Source organism: Rattus rattus, chromosome 3, assembly GCF_011064425.1.
Source record: "Rattus rattus isolate New Zealand chromosome 3, Rrattus_CSIRO_v1, whole genome shotgun sequence".
In the NCBI taxonomy this organism is placed as follows: Eukaryota; Metazoa; Chordata; class Mammalia; order Rodentia; family Muridae; genus Rattus; species Rattus rattus.
In genome coordinates, this window is record NC_046156.1 from 19835975 (window position 1) to 19850126 (window position 14152).

The following is a 14152-nucleotide window of genomic DNA, read 5'->3' on the forward strand; positions in this document are numbered from 1 at the left end:
AATTCCCACTAATTGTTCTCTGACCTATGTGCACGCAAGCACGCGCGCACACACACACACACACACACACACACAAATTAATTAATTAATTAGATGTAAAACATACAGATAAGCTAAATTGGTTACATATGTATTTAGGGATTTATGTGCTTGCACATATGTACAGATGCATGTAACAACAATTAATAAAAGAGGAGGCTGTGTACTTAAAAGAGAACAATATTGGGAATATAGGAGAGTTTGGAGGGAGAAAAGGGAAGTGGGAAATAATGGAATTACATAAAAAATCTCAGAAAAAGTAAAAGAAATTTTAAAAAATTATAAAGACCATACTAAAAAGAAGTTCCCATCTACAAAGATAGAGAACAACAACATCCGGGGAGTGAAGAGTGGAGCCCTCTCTCAGAGAGCTCAGCCGCAGCATCTCTACTGCAGTAAAGCAGACACATGTGTGCACTCCTGTGGTGCCCGAGAGACAGCAGTGTGGGTCCCACTGCCTGCGATAATATGGCAGGCATAATACTAAAGCCATTCTAAACCCAGTCCTTGTCTTAGGGTTTTACTCCTGTGAACAGACACTGTGACCAAGGCAAGTCTTGTAAGGACAACATTTAATTGGGGCTGGCTTACAGGTTCAGAGGTTCAGCCCATCATCATCAAGGCAGAAACATGGCAGCATCCAGGCAGGCATGGTGCAGGAAGAGCTGAGAGCCCTACATCTTCATCTGAAGGCTGCTAGCAGAAGACTGACTTCCAGGCAGCTAGGATGAGGGTCTTAAAGCCCACACCCACAGTGACACACCCACTCCAACAGGGCCACACCTTCTAAGAGTGTCGCTCCCTAGGCTGAGCATCTACAAGCATCACCGTCCTCATTTCGATCTCGGATTACTTCTGGCATGTTTCACTGTGTATATACAACTATGAACCACTGAAGACAAGCTCAGTGCTAAAACTCTCCAAGATGAAGAAATGAGCAAACTAACCGAGCCCACATACTGAACAACCAGGAAAATCAACCACAGATTCGGGAGCCACTAGAATTCAGTGTTTCTCAGTCTGTGGGGTCGTGACCTCTTTGGAGTCACATATCAGCTATCCTGCATATTGTATATTTACATGTGATTCATAACAGTCGCAAAATTAGAGTTATGAAGTAGCACAGAAGTAATTTTATGGTTGGGGATCACCACAACATGAGGAACTGTATTAAAGGGTCACAGCATTAGGAAAGTTGAGAGCCACTGTGCTACGTGACTCTTAAACTGTCTTTATTTTTAAATAGTATTTTTTGAGTTTTGTATCATAACTTCTTCTCTCTCACACTTCTCCAGCTCCTGTCCCCCTACTACCAAATTCACGACCTCTTCCCTAATTATTACTTTACATGTCTACTCAAATGTATAAATGTGTACACAAGTATATATGACCCACTGAATTGGTTAGCTTTGCTTGTATACAAATGTGTGCAGGGATGACCACTTGGGATCAGACAACCTTTGTGGGAGTTTATCCCTTGGTGGTGACTGACCCTCCCTCTCAGCAGCCATTGACTTCCTCTCACTCTTCATCTAGGGGTGGGACAATGTTTTGAACCCATAATTACAAAACAATTTCATATGACATGATGTTCATTTTGATCCTATCTCATAAGTCCAATTAATGCCTAAAAAAATCATTTCTGAATATTATTCACCAAATTCCTATGATTTCCTAAAAATTCACAAGTAGAGTTAATAATTATTGTTTCTGTTTCTTCCTTAATGTCGTTCATCCTGCTTATGAACTGTGATTTTGCCACCTAAAAGGTTATAAAATAGCTCTGCCCTCTCTGACTTAGGTTTCATTTCAGCAGGGCCGTGCTTCGGAGGTGTGCCTATGTTTTGAATGCTGGTTGATGATCCCATTTTACCAATGTGTCGTTAACAGTGTGTTTGAAAGATGATCTGATGTCTACAGTATTTGAATGATGCCGTAAACACATACATTGTAACCACTGTCTTACTTTGGGCCGCACTGAAGTGCTCTAAGCTACAGAGATTTACTTCTCCTGTTCTGAGGCTGCAAAGGACAAGATCAGGGCACACACAGGTTCCTCAGCTGACAAGGGCTTGTTTCCCCACAATCGGCAGCTTCTCTTGGTTGTAATACCCTCAAAGGGCCTGCCCTTCTGACATCATTGTTTCCCAGTGGGCCTCACTTAATGCTGTCATTTGGGGACTCAGATGTGAGCACATGAATTCATACACACTGAGACACTCAGACCACGGCAACATTCTCAATTGGTCTAACTTTTTAAACTATTTTATTTTGAGAACTTTTTAATAAAATCAATTTGAATAAAACAGTCAATATCATTCCTAAGTTTCATTTGTTTTACTTCAGGGCTGGGGATTTAGCTCAGTGGTAGAGCGCTTGCCTAGGAAGCGCAAGGCCCTGGGTTCGATCCCCAGCTCCAAAAAAAAAAAAAAACCAAAAAAAAAAAAAAAAAAAAAAAAAGAAACTACATTTGTTTTACTTCTTCCATCTATCCAGTGTAAGCTACCTATAAAATTGGTAAGGAATTTTTCAAATGAACACAATTTTTAAAACTGGCTAATAGAACTAAAGAATCACTGGTGAGCCTTAGATCTCAAAATGCAATTAAAGGGAAATAAAGGGGAAATTCCACTATGAGAAACCTGAGTTGAATCTAAAGTAAACTTTCTATTTCAAATTCAACACATTAAGTTCAGCTTTCATGTATGTCCTGGTAATATTGTTCGCTGACTCTACACATTCCGTGTAACATGGTCCCTTGCAGCAATGTGGGAGTATTAAGCTAGTCAAAGACATTACGGAGGTCTCTGTCGAAGGCCGCAGTGTAACACAGCCTATATTACACAATCTGCTCCATTTCTAAAAGTACAGGTAAGTGTGATTATGGGAGTCTTCTTACCATTTCTTGCACTGGTGTAGTTCTTTCTTCTCTTGACAAGAAAGCAGCGTATTTGTTCACCAAGTTAGGTAATTCATCATGAATTCCTCCAACCTGTAAATCCCAAAAAAGCACATTGAAACAGAGGTAACGGGTACACAGTTTATAATATTGACGTCAGTAGCACTAGAACTGTAAGCTTGCAATGAAGCTTGTCAGTATTCCTCCATCAGTAAAAGCAGACAGATATTCAAAATTTAAAGCTTTTACAGAGGATGTAGAAGTAAAAACTTAAATCCAATGAGCCATGCAGTGGAAACGGTTGATTCTAAAGCCTCTAGCTAAGTATAACAGATATGCATTAGTCAAATATATAAGGGAGGTCGTTATGCAACTAACTATGTCTCCTACACGTGTCGGAAGCTATCATGCCCATTGTGTCACACCAACACTGGATGCCTAAATGTGAGCTGAACAGCAGCAACAACAGGGGACAGGCTGGTGTGCACACAGGAAAGCCCAGGAGGCCTCACCCGCACACTAGGAACTACAAACAACTAAGGAACGCTGAGAGCCAGAGAAATAGGAGTTTCCAGGAAAGAGCACATGCATTGGTTATCCAATAACACATGATTAGCCCTGAAAAGACACATACAAGTAACATTAAACAGACCAAGCAGGTTGTGCTTACATATTTAGAAAAATATATATGTATTCATATACACATATGCATGTAAAAACAATTATTGAAAAATGAGGCCATGAATTTGAGAAAGAGAAAGCAGTGGAATATTAGAGAGTTTGGAAGGAGTAAATGAAGGGTTGAAATAGGTAATTATACTATAATTTAAAAAAATAAAAATAAATAAATTAGGATGAATTTTAGCTGTACTCAAAGGTCGTATTTATAAATCAATTACTTTTCAGCCTTATGAGTACACTGTAACCTCAATATAAAATTATAATTTATGTGTTCAATTTAGTAGCATGATTTGTTAACACTTTATTAGTAGTACATAAAGCATATTAGCTAAAACTTTAACTTAATTTGGTGCAATTCTGAACTAATATGTTTCCTAAGCAAAATGATCAATATTCTTTTAATGTGATATTCCCTCACATGCACTGAAGATGCAAATTAATAGACTAGAAGAGACAGGTAATCTAAAATTTTAATTTACAATTAATTATTCCCTGTAAAGTACTATTTCTAATTTAATCTAATTTACTCATCTTATTCATTTAAACTGTATAAAAATGGATAAAGGCATATTCTCATCTTTTATACACATCGCTGTTTTCACTTCAGAACTTCATATTTTTATTTAGTATTTAAGAATTTGACACATGGTGGGTAATAGCCTGATACATGAATTCTTTACTCATTTTGAGGTTAACATTAATTTACTAAAAAGCCAGATCTCTTACACATCCTTTCTGTAAAACTGTCTGTTCCTTTAGCCAAATTGCTGAAGTTAGTCCTAGAAATAATTCCAGTTTACATCAAAATGACAAAAAAGAAAAAGAAAACTAAGCAGTACAGTGATTAAAAAAATAAATTAAATTAAAAAGACCTGAACACTGGGAACAGAGAAAACATACATCATGACAGTAGGCTGTATGTGATAGACTTGTACCCAACATTATAGCAAACAATGAAAACTTAAAGTATTTCCATTACATCCAGGGAACATCAGAAGTATCTATTTCCAACAAATACATCACACTCAGTGAAACTGAAGCACCAAGAATTTCCCAACTCAAAAAAAAAACAAAAAAACAAAAAAAAACTGTAGTCCAAACAAATGCACTACTAAATTCTTTAAATAAAAGAGAAATTAAAGACAAATTTTACATGATTAATGAATCAGCATTTTTCTATCATCCCAGTCAATAGAGCAATTACAAAGAAATCAAACAAGACAAAGGGGGGGTGGGAGTAGAGAAAGATTTAAATAGAACAAGACTTTTTAAAAGAAATCAAATAACAATGAACGCTGGTGAGGATGCAAACAAAAGTAAAGAGCCCTTATAAACTATCTTTGGGAGTAACAACTAACAGCCACTCTGAAATCACTGTAACTGCTCTTTCAAATGCCTAAGACTGCAATTTCCATAGGATTCGCCTGGAGCTACATACTCCTGGGTATTGCGGAAAGGACTCACAGTAAGCATGCCAACACAAGTGCTAACACAACAGTGTTTGCTGCAGCTGGATACTGAGCTATGGAATCACCCAAAGTAACCATCAACAGACGAATGTGGAATATATACTTGAGCCGACAACGTCCCCCACGAGACCCACACACTAACAAAAACCCCAAGGCCAGGCATGAGCAACACTTTTGAACCACTGAGCAATGCAACGCAAGTGATTCCCTAGACAATACACACGACTGATGTGGCCTTCAGCGGCTGAAGGTAAACTCTTACGGCTGAAGTCACTGCTCAGTCGGGACACAAACCTTGGCTTGAAGGTGGATACCCTTCAGTCTAACTTACACAGTACAAGCCACCAGGGGAGGGAGCAACTAATCATCTCGCCCAGATGTAATACCCATGAGCATGGTGCTGACCAGCATGGGAAGGTGCAGTAAACGGCACGCACATACATGTTGGTAGTAATCAACAGCCGTCTAAGTGGATGTAAGGCCCACTCAACAGCTGGGACATCATGCCTAGAATTAAAGCCTAACCGGGTTCCAGGGCTAGCAAAGTCATTAGGAAATAGTCAACTATTTCCACATAGCTAGACCTTCATATTCCCTACTGCATGCTAATCTTATCCTCACACACACAAGTAAGTGTAGCATCACACCTGACTGAAGAAGTGTCTCTTCACAGCAAACAGAGACCACTGCAGAAACCACGATGGGTTACAATGCAGACATCAAAGATATAGCTATGTCACATGAAACTATGGTCTAAGGAATGCCATGGGAGGAGCTGCAGCTAGACTGTAGGAGCTAGGAAACAGGGAGTCGGATGAGATGGTCTCTCCCAGAAACCAACTAAAACAAGACGGGATCGATGCCACTGTCGAGTATAGCAAGCTGACACGGAGGAACAATATCACAGGGCTCCACCCCCACACAATGAACTATAGACAATTAATGACTGCTGGGAGACAGAGATTGGCCTCTCCCAGGGAATGATGCCTTTATGGGTTGTCCGATACAAAGTGGGCAGTCCTGAAACCATATATACGTAAACAACAAAACTAGTCTCAAGAGACTGTACTTAAATATGTGTGATTATGTATAAACATATATCAATAATAATCATAATCAAAGAAAATGTTATTACCAATTTGGGAGTGATGCTCACTGGTGGGCTGTAGGAAGGGTACGATGGAGGGGTACAGATCTCCTTCTACCATAAACTTGCCTGGCCCATGGAAACAAATGCTGCATGCTTTCTCTCTCTCTCTCACATATATATATATATATATATATATATATATATATATATACACATACATACATATATATACTCCAACATTCACTTTTAAAACAAAACTTGAAATTAGAAGAAGACTATGGGTCAGCATAAGGACACCATCAGAAACAAAGAAGAGGGGACTAGAGATGCTCAAAGGGAAATATGCAAAGAATCAAATGCATAATATATATTTTGAGAATGGTATAATGAAACTCATTAGTTTGTGGAATCAATATATAATGATAAGAGAAAGAAGTCCAAAATTTAAGGAAGGTGAAATTGAGTGTGTGTGTGTGTGTGTGTGTGTGTGTGTGTGTGTGTGTGTGTGTGTTTTGTGGTTTTTTATTCTGATTTACAAGCATCTTTTGGAATGAGCTGTGAAAAGTGGGGGATAGGGAGCTGGGGTAGCCACCAGAAAGTCCCAGATGCCAGGAAAGCAAGAGGCTCCCAGGACCCAACAGGAAGACATTAGCTGAAATACCCAACAAAGGGAAACAAGAACCTATAGAGATCATACCCAGAGGTTAGTCAGAGCCCCAGTTGAGTCATGGGGCCACTCACCCATCTTAAAAATGTTAATCCACAATTGCTCCTGTCTAAAGGAAGTGCAAGGACAAAGAGTGGAGCAGACTGAAGGAAAGGCCACCCAGAGACCGCCCCACCTGGGGATCCATCCCATGTGCAGACACCAAACCCAGTCACTACTGATGATGCCAAGAAGTGCTTGCTGACAGCGGCCTGGTATAACTGTCCCCTGTGAGGTTCTGCCAGAGCCTGACAAATACAGAGGCAGATGCTTGCAGCCAACCATCAGCGTGAGCGCTTGGGTCAGTGGGGGAGCACCCTCATGGAAATAGGATACTGGTTTTGCAGAGGGGAAACCAGGAAGGGGGCCAACATTTGAAATGTAAATAAATAAAATAACCAATTTAAAAATGAGAGAGCAAATAAGAAAGGGCAGGGACTTGAGTATATGGGAAGGTGGGAAGGATCTGTGAGGAGCTGAGAGAGGAGAAGCCATTATTAGACTATATTGTATGAATAGAATTTTTCAATAAAAAAGAAAATAAATTTTTTTAAAAAATAATTCAATAGCTTCATTTAGGAATTAAGAAAAAAAACACTTAAAATTGCAGGTTCTCCTAACAGAAAATTTATATGCCCAAACATGAAGGGGAGGGGGGGAAAGGTGCAACAGCTTGAGTATGAAATACAGTCTGACATACCTATGTATCAGGATCCCAGAAGCAGGAAAGGATAAGGCATAAGAAATATAAGAAGAAACCACAGCCAAGAGGTATGTCAAATGGACAACACAGAGCGAGCAGAGATGTACCAACAGCTCTGCAGATTTCAGAGAGATGTACTGAAGAGAAAGCAGCACTCCATCACACCAGAGACACAGACGGGAGTCACAAAAGCATCAGTTCACATAGCACAACAACCCACTTCTCACTGGAAGCCACACAACGGCATTGCTAAATTACGGAAAATAACTAGCAAGCTAAGCGTTTACATCCAAAGAATTATTCAAAATCCATGCACCATGGGCCTCTTCAGACAAGCCAAGCTTACAACTCAGCAGCAGCAGATGCCGATGAGAAGCACAAGGAGTTTAAAATATCCGAATTTAGAATGTGGCAGTGAATGAAGATGGAGTAACACGCTCTAAGTTAGGGTTGCTGAAGACGCGGCAGGACTGATTTTTTTTTTTATTGGCTGGCAATTGTCAATGGATGCCACTGGGACTCAGATAGGAAAACACAATGTGTAACTAAAACTAGTGAACTAGTGTGCGTTTTACACAAAGCACAGCAAAATGTTCTAAAAACTACTAAAATTCACGACAGGTGCCTCAAAACCACTAAGAAAGGTTTGCTGTGCTATTTTTATAGTCATAATTAAAATAGGGTTATATCAAACTGAAAAGATATATGAGACAAAAGTTTGAGATGAAGTTTACAAATCTTAAAAGAATCTGCCAATTAAAAGACTAAAAAACCCCCCTAGGGCAGACATGGGTGAATTAACTTTTGTTCATTTCTCAACTCTTTAACAAACCGGTGAAATGAATGGAAATAAGTTGACAACGAGCAGAGAGCTATTGTGACAACCTTCAGATACGCTGTGGAGGTGGGAGGAGCTTGGAGAAAAATAAAATAAAATTGAAATGTCTATAAATTACATCGTGCTCCAAGTTGGCAAGTATAGCTAGTTTTAGACACTGACCCAGGAGTCAGAGCTCCTGGACTGGAGACACAGCATGTGTGAGCAGACCGCAGCAATCCTCCTTGTTCAGAGGGCACCACAGAGACCAGACAGGTGGGACCACTGGAGACCTGCCAACAGTAGCTTTCTTGTGGAAGAAAGCATGTGTGTAAGGGACCTGCGTCCCTTACGATGGACAGACAGCATGAGCCCTGCCTGAGGCAAAGATATAATGTCTTTAAAAGTTGTTTACTATAAAATCATACTGAAAAGGGAACTGTGAAAAAATGTGCAAAAGCAATAAAATATTTACATAGAAAACAAATGCTGAGAGTGTTGGAAAACAAGTCTGAAAAAATAAGCTTCAAAAAATTAGCTGAAAAATATAATGTTTCATCATATGTTTTCTGTACAATAAAATGCAAAAATTAATTTGGAGCATTCAATTAAATACTTACATAATCCCCGCCTTTAAATCCCTAAGCACATTATATTCTGGTTTGTTCCCCTGTTAGTGCTGATGCTTCGTCTTAATCATAGTGTACATAGTAAATACTTGCAAAATCTGATTCCAGCTTAATTGCAAGATTTTTAAATGTCCTTAGACACAATGCAATGACAGACAGCTTAGGAAACAATTTCTGCAAAATAGCCATTTCACATTGTAATACTCTGAAAGTCAGACATGGTGTTCTAAAGTCAGTTATTAAAATGGAATGTGATCTGATAGAGGGCTAATATCTAATATATGCAAAGAACTCAAGAAGTTAGCCTCCAGAGAACCAAATATTCTTAATTAAAAATGGGATACAGAGCTAAATAAAGAATTTTCAACTGAGGAATATCGAATGGCTGAGAAGTATCTAAAGAAATGTTCAACGTCCTTAGTCATCAGGGAAATGCAAATCAAAACAACCCTGAGATTCAAGATTCGCACCAGTCAGAATGGCTAAGATCAAAAACTCAGGTGATGACAGATGCTGGTGAGGATGTGGAGAAAGAGGAACACTCCTCCATTGTTGATGGGATTGCAGACTGGTACAACCACTCTGGAAATCAGTCTGGAGGTTCCTCAGAAAATTGGACATTGCATTACCTGAGGACCCAGCTATACCCCTCCTGGGCATATACCCAAAAGATGCTCCAATATAGAACAAGGACGCATGCTCCACTATGTTCATAGCAGCCTTATTTATAATAGCCAGAAGTTGGAAAGAACCCAGATGCCCTTCAACAGAGGAATGGATTCAGAAAATATGGTACATCTACACAATGGAGTACTACTCAGCTATTGAAAACAATGACTTCATGAAATTCTTAGGCAAATGGATGGAACTGGAAAATATCATCCTGAGTGAGATAACCAAGTCACAAAAGAACATACATGGTATGCTCTCACAGATAAGTAGATATTAGCCCAAAAGCTCCGAATACCCAAAATATGATTCACAGACTGTATGAAGCTCAAGAAGAAGGAAAACCTAAGTGTGGATGCTTCGGTACTTCTTAGAAGAGAGAACAACATACTCACAGGAGGAAACACAAAGACAAAGTGTGGAGCAGAGACTGAAGGAAAGGTCATCCAAAGACTGCCCCACTTGGGGATCCATTCCATATGCAGCCACCAAACCCAGTCTCTATTGCTGATGCCAAGAAGGGCTTGCTGACAGGAGCCTGATATGAATGTCTCCTGAGAGGCTCTGCCAGAGCCTTACTGAGACAGATGAGGATGCTTGCAGCTAACCATTGGAGTGAGAACAGGAACCCCAATGGAGGAGTTAGGAGAAGGACTGAAGGAGCTGAAGGGGTTTGCAACCCCTTAGAAAGAACAACAATGTCAACCAACCAGAACCCTTCCCAGAATTCCCAGGGACTCAACCACCAACCAAAGAGTACACATGGAGGGACCCATAACTCCAGCTGCATATGTAGCAGAGGATGGCATTGTCTGGCAACAATAGGAGGAGAAGCCCTTGGTCCTGTGAAGTCTTGTTTCCCTAGTGTAGGGGATTGCCAATGTGTTAAGGTGGGAATGAGTGCGTGGGAAAAGGCGCATCCTCATAGAACCAGGGAGAGGGAGGATGGGAGAGGGGGAAACCGGGAAAGGGGATAACATTTGAAATGTAAATATATAAACTATCCAATTAAAAAATGGGATGTGAGTTTTCACTTGTTTCTAAGTCATTTATGCCTTCTATTTTCCAAGTGTCAAAATAAATCCTGAATGATGAAGCAGAATGTCACTTGTGGCCAAGGAGATGGCTCAATGGGGAAAGACATCGGGTGATAAGGCTGAGGCTTAAGTACATCTCAAGAGCCTACATGGTTCAGGTAGAAAACTCGCCCCTGGACGTTATGCTCTGGCCCTCACAGACACCCCATGGCATGGGAAAACACACACACACACACACACACACACACACACACTGTTTAAAATGCCAGGATATAACCCAGTACCATTTCCAGTGAGTTTATACTAAAAAAAAAAGATTATAAATTATATTATAGTTATACAATTACATTATACATACTTCTGTGTAATCTGTGATATTATATAATTATATATTATAAAATTATATTATATTCCATATGTCTGTCCTAAGCCAAAAGCTAATTAATAAACTATTCCCTCCACTGAATCAAAATTTCAAGCTCCCATTCTCATCTACTGAACCCTACTGCTTGCCTTACCCACGAAGAACTTCTTATTAGAAAACAGCATTTTTAAACTGGCCCTCTGGTTAATTCTCCCTAAACCTCAACTATTCTGTACCAAATATCTCCATTTCTTTGTCTGAAGCTATGAGTCTTCTCTTTCCTGACTTCCTCTCCTTGAACATAGCTTTGTTGCAGTCTTTTTTCAGATGTGATGTCTGTGATCTCCAGAACTTCAGTTTGTACGGTTTTTGTTTTTATGCTTCTGTCATTCATCCGTGGAGTGTGATCAGTCTTCTACTTTTCATGACACATAGAATATAGTAATAAGAATAGCTCACCATATTTGCTTAGCAATTGTGTTATTACATAATAAATAAAATAAAATAAACACACGAATATCTTGCTAGTAACCTACCACCTGATAATCACTGGGCCCAGGGCCAGTGAAGGCTTTTTCCTGAACTGCGAACAGAGCTCGAGGCACAGAAGAACCAAATCCAGTTTTCATTTTTTTCTTCAAGTGGGGTTTTTTAACCTGGGCTTTTACAATGTTGGTTGAGATATCATAAAAGCCAGGACCTAAAATTATAAAGAACATTATATATAAGAATAAGCACGCCTTTGAGAACTTTTTTTAACTCAGTAACATTCAGTAAACTTTTTAGAAGGAGGCCCATATATTTCTGGCTGTGTGGTATAGGCACTTTTTAAAACTTATCAATCGCTTTAAAAGTTACAGAGCAAATATGAGTGGGTGTCAGAAGCATGCAGAGAGCGCAGTGACAACATTCTAAATGATTCGACTTACATGAAACTATAAAACTTAAAAAAGGCAGGCTCAGAAGGTGCCTGGGGACAAGAATGGGACATTAATGCCAAGGGTGCATGTGAGAAATTTTAAATTATGGAACTGTTCCAAAACTTGGTAATGACAGTGATTGCCAGTGTAAAGAAAACTGGCAGTGTGGCATCATTTGTAAGCCATAAGCCATGCTGAGCTGTAGTGACCACTCCAGGAAATCGCTGACAGAAGAAATCTCAAATGTGCTGAGAAGAAACATACTGAGAACCGCAGTAGCTACTTTCTTCCCCAGAGACAATACCCTGAACCTTTACAACATCAAAGCAAAGCGACCAAAGGAAATTTATTCCTTCCGTAGTAATTTTTCACAGCCTAAGTTAACTAAACCTTCTCCCCTCAACTACTAAGGCTTTCTAACTCCTTCCCTAATGAGACATGCTCTAATTTTTCCTAGGGTCCTAGTTTGTCTTCTGTTGCAACGATTGAAACATTAGCCAAAAATAACCAGGACAGAAGAATAGTCAGATTGAGACAAATGTAGCGAGCTCAGTGCCTGTCCTCAGGAGCTTACAATGTTCTTGATGGGAAGGAGGAAGCTCCGCCTCTCCTGCCCTGCTCCTCCAGCGCACACAGCTCCACTCCACACATCCCTCTGTCTTTGGTGGTCACGCCAACTCCTGGCCTCTCCAATATGCTGAGGTCTGCACTGCAACAGAGGCTGCCTCTCCTGGGCGCTCTTTATGAACTCAAACCAGGCCTGAAGGTGCCAAGCCTCACCTCTCTCTACAACACTTCAATCCTCCACTACAACCGAGACCGCGACTGTGGCAGCGGTACCCTGATTTCTCTGCTGGGATCCATCGTTCCTAAATGGTACCAAGCTGCATCTACTGCCTCTACCTTTACGTCTCCAAACCCAGTGCCATGTAGACTATTCTTCCCCATTATCAAGCTCAGAAACCAGTTTGAGATGTAACCTTGACTTCGTTATCTGTGTGCTGACACTGAGAAAATACTTCTCAGAATATGTCACCTCAATGATACTGGTATCGTATTAGGCACAACTGATTCTTCAGCCAATTCTAAACAGCATCAATTGTTCCAATAAAGCAAAATCCCACTACCAGAGATTCTTTTTGTTTTCAATTTTTAATTGGTTATTTTATTTATTTATATTTCAGATGTTATCCCCTTCCCAGTTTCCCCTCCACAAACCCCTATCTTCTCCCTCACCCCTGCCTCTGTGAGGGTGCTCCCCTACCTGCCCACCCACTCCTGCCTCAGCGGCCTAGCATTCCCCTCTCCTGGGTCATCAAGCCTCCACATGAACAAGGGGCTCCCCTCCCAGTGATACCAGATAAGGCAATCCTCTGCTACATATGCAGCTGGAGCCATGTGTTCCCCCACCCTATGTGTACTCTTTGGTTGGTGGGTCCCTGGGAGCTCTAGGGGGTCTGGTTGGTTGATATTGTTGTTCTTCCTATGGGGTCACAAACCCCTTCCGTTCCTACAGTCCTTTCCCCAACTTTCCCATTGGAGTCCCCGCACTCAGTCAGTGTTTGACTGTGTACATCCGCATCTGTATTGGTCCGGTTCTGGCTGAACCTCTCAGACGCTGTCCTCTACCAGGCTCTAAACTTTATACAAATGGTCCTAATAGAGTCTTGGCTTCTTTCTGGAACTTCACAAGCTATGCCCCACCTCCACACCTCTCTCAACATTCTTGTCTTCCAAGCTTCTATAACAGCCCATTAACTTCTGAGTCGTCAACAGCTTTTTCCAGCTGAAAGCTCTAAAATGCTCCCAAGGACCACAGTCAGGTCCGTCAGAGTAATGCCCCCAGGATCTTAGAGCCAGTTTCCTGCTCTAGTTCAGTCTCTCTTGCTGTGATAAAGCGATAGAGCATTGAGCAACTGAACCTAGAGGGAAGAGAGGGTTTATTTGAATTACAGATTAACAGCATTAAGGAAAGCCAAGCAGAAACTTAAGACAGGGACCTGGGGGCAGGAGCTGAAGCAGAAACCATGGAAGAGCACTGCTCAGTGGCTTGCCTCCCCTGGCTTGCTCAACTGCATTTCATATGTAGTCCAGGCCCATATACCCAGGAAGTCTGGGTTTGGCCCACC

General features: G+C 40.7%; 1 protein-coding gene across 1 annotated transcript in view; it reads right to left on the bottom strand.

The window, feature by feature from the left end:
- Stpg2 (sperm tail PG-rich repeat containing 2) overlaps positions 1–14152 on the bottom strand; it is a 228554-nt gene that overhangs the window by 120196 nt on the left and 94206 nt on the right. The window contains exons 9-10 of the mRNA XM_032896555.1: positions 11640–11803; positions 2939–3031 (exon numbers count right to left, since the gene is read on the bottom strand). Of these exons, the coding sequence (XP_032752446.1) occupies positions 2939–3031; positions 11640–11803 (257 nt within the window). The remainder of the gene's footprint in view (positions 1–2938; positions 3032–11639; positions 11804–14152) is intronic.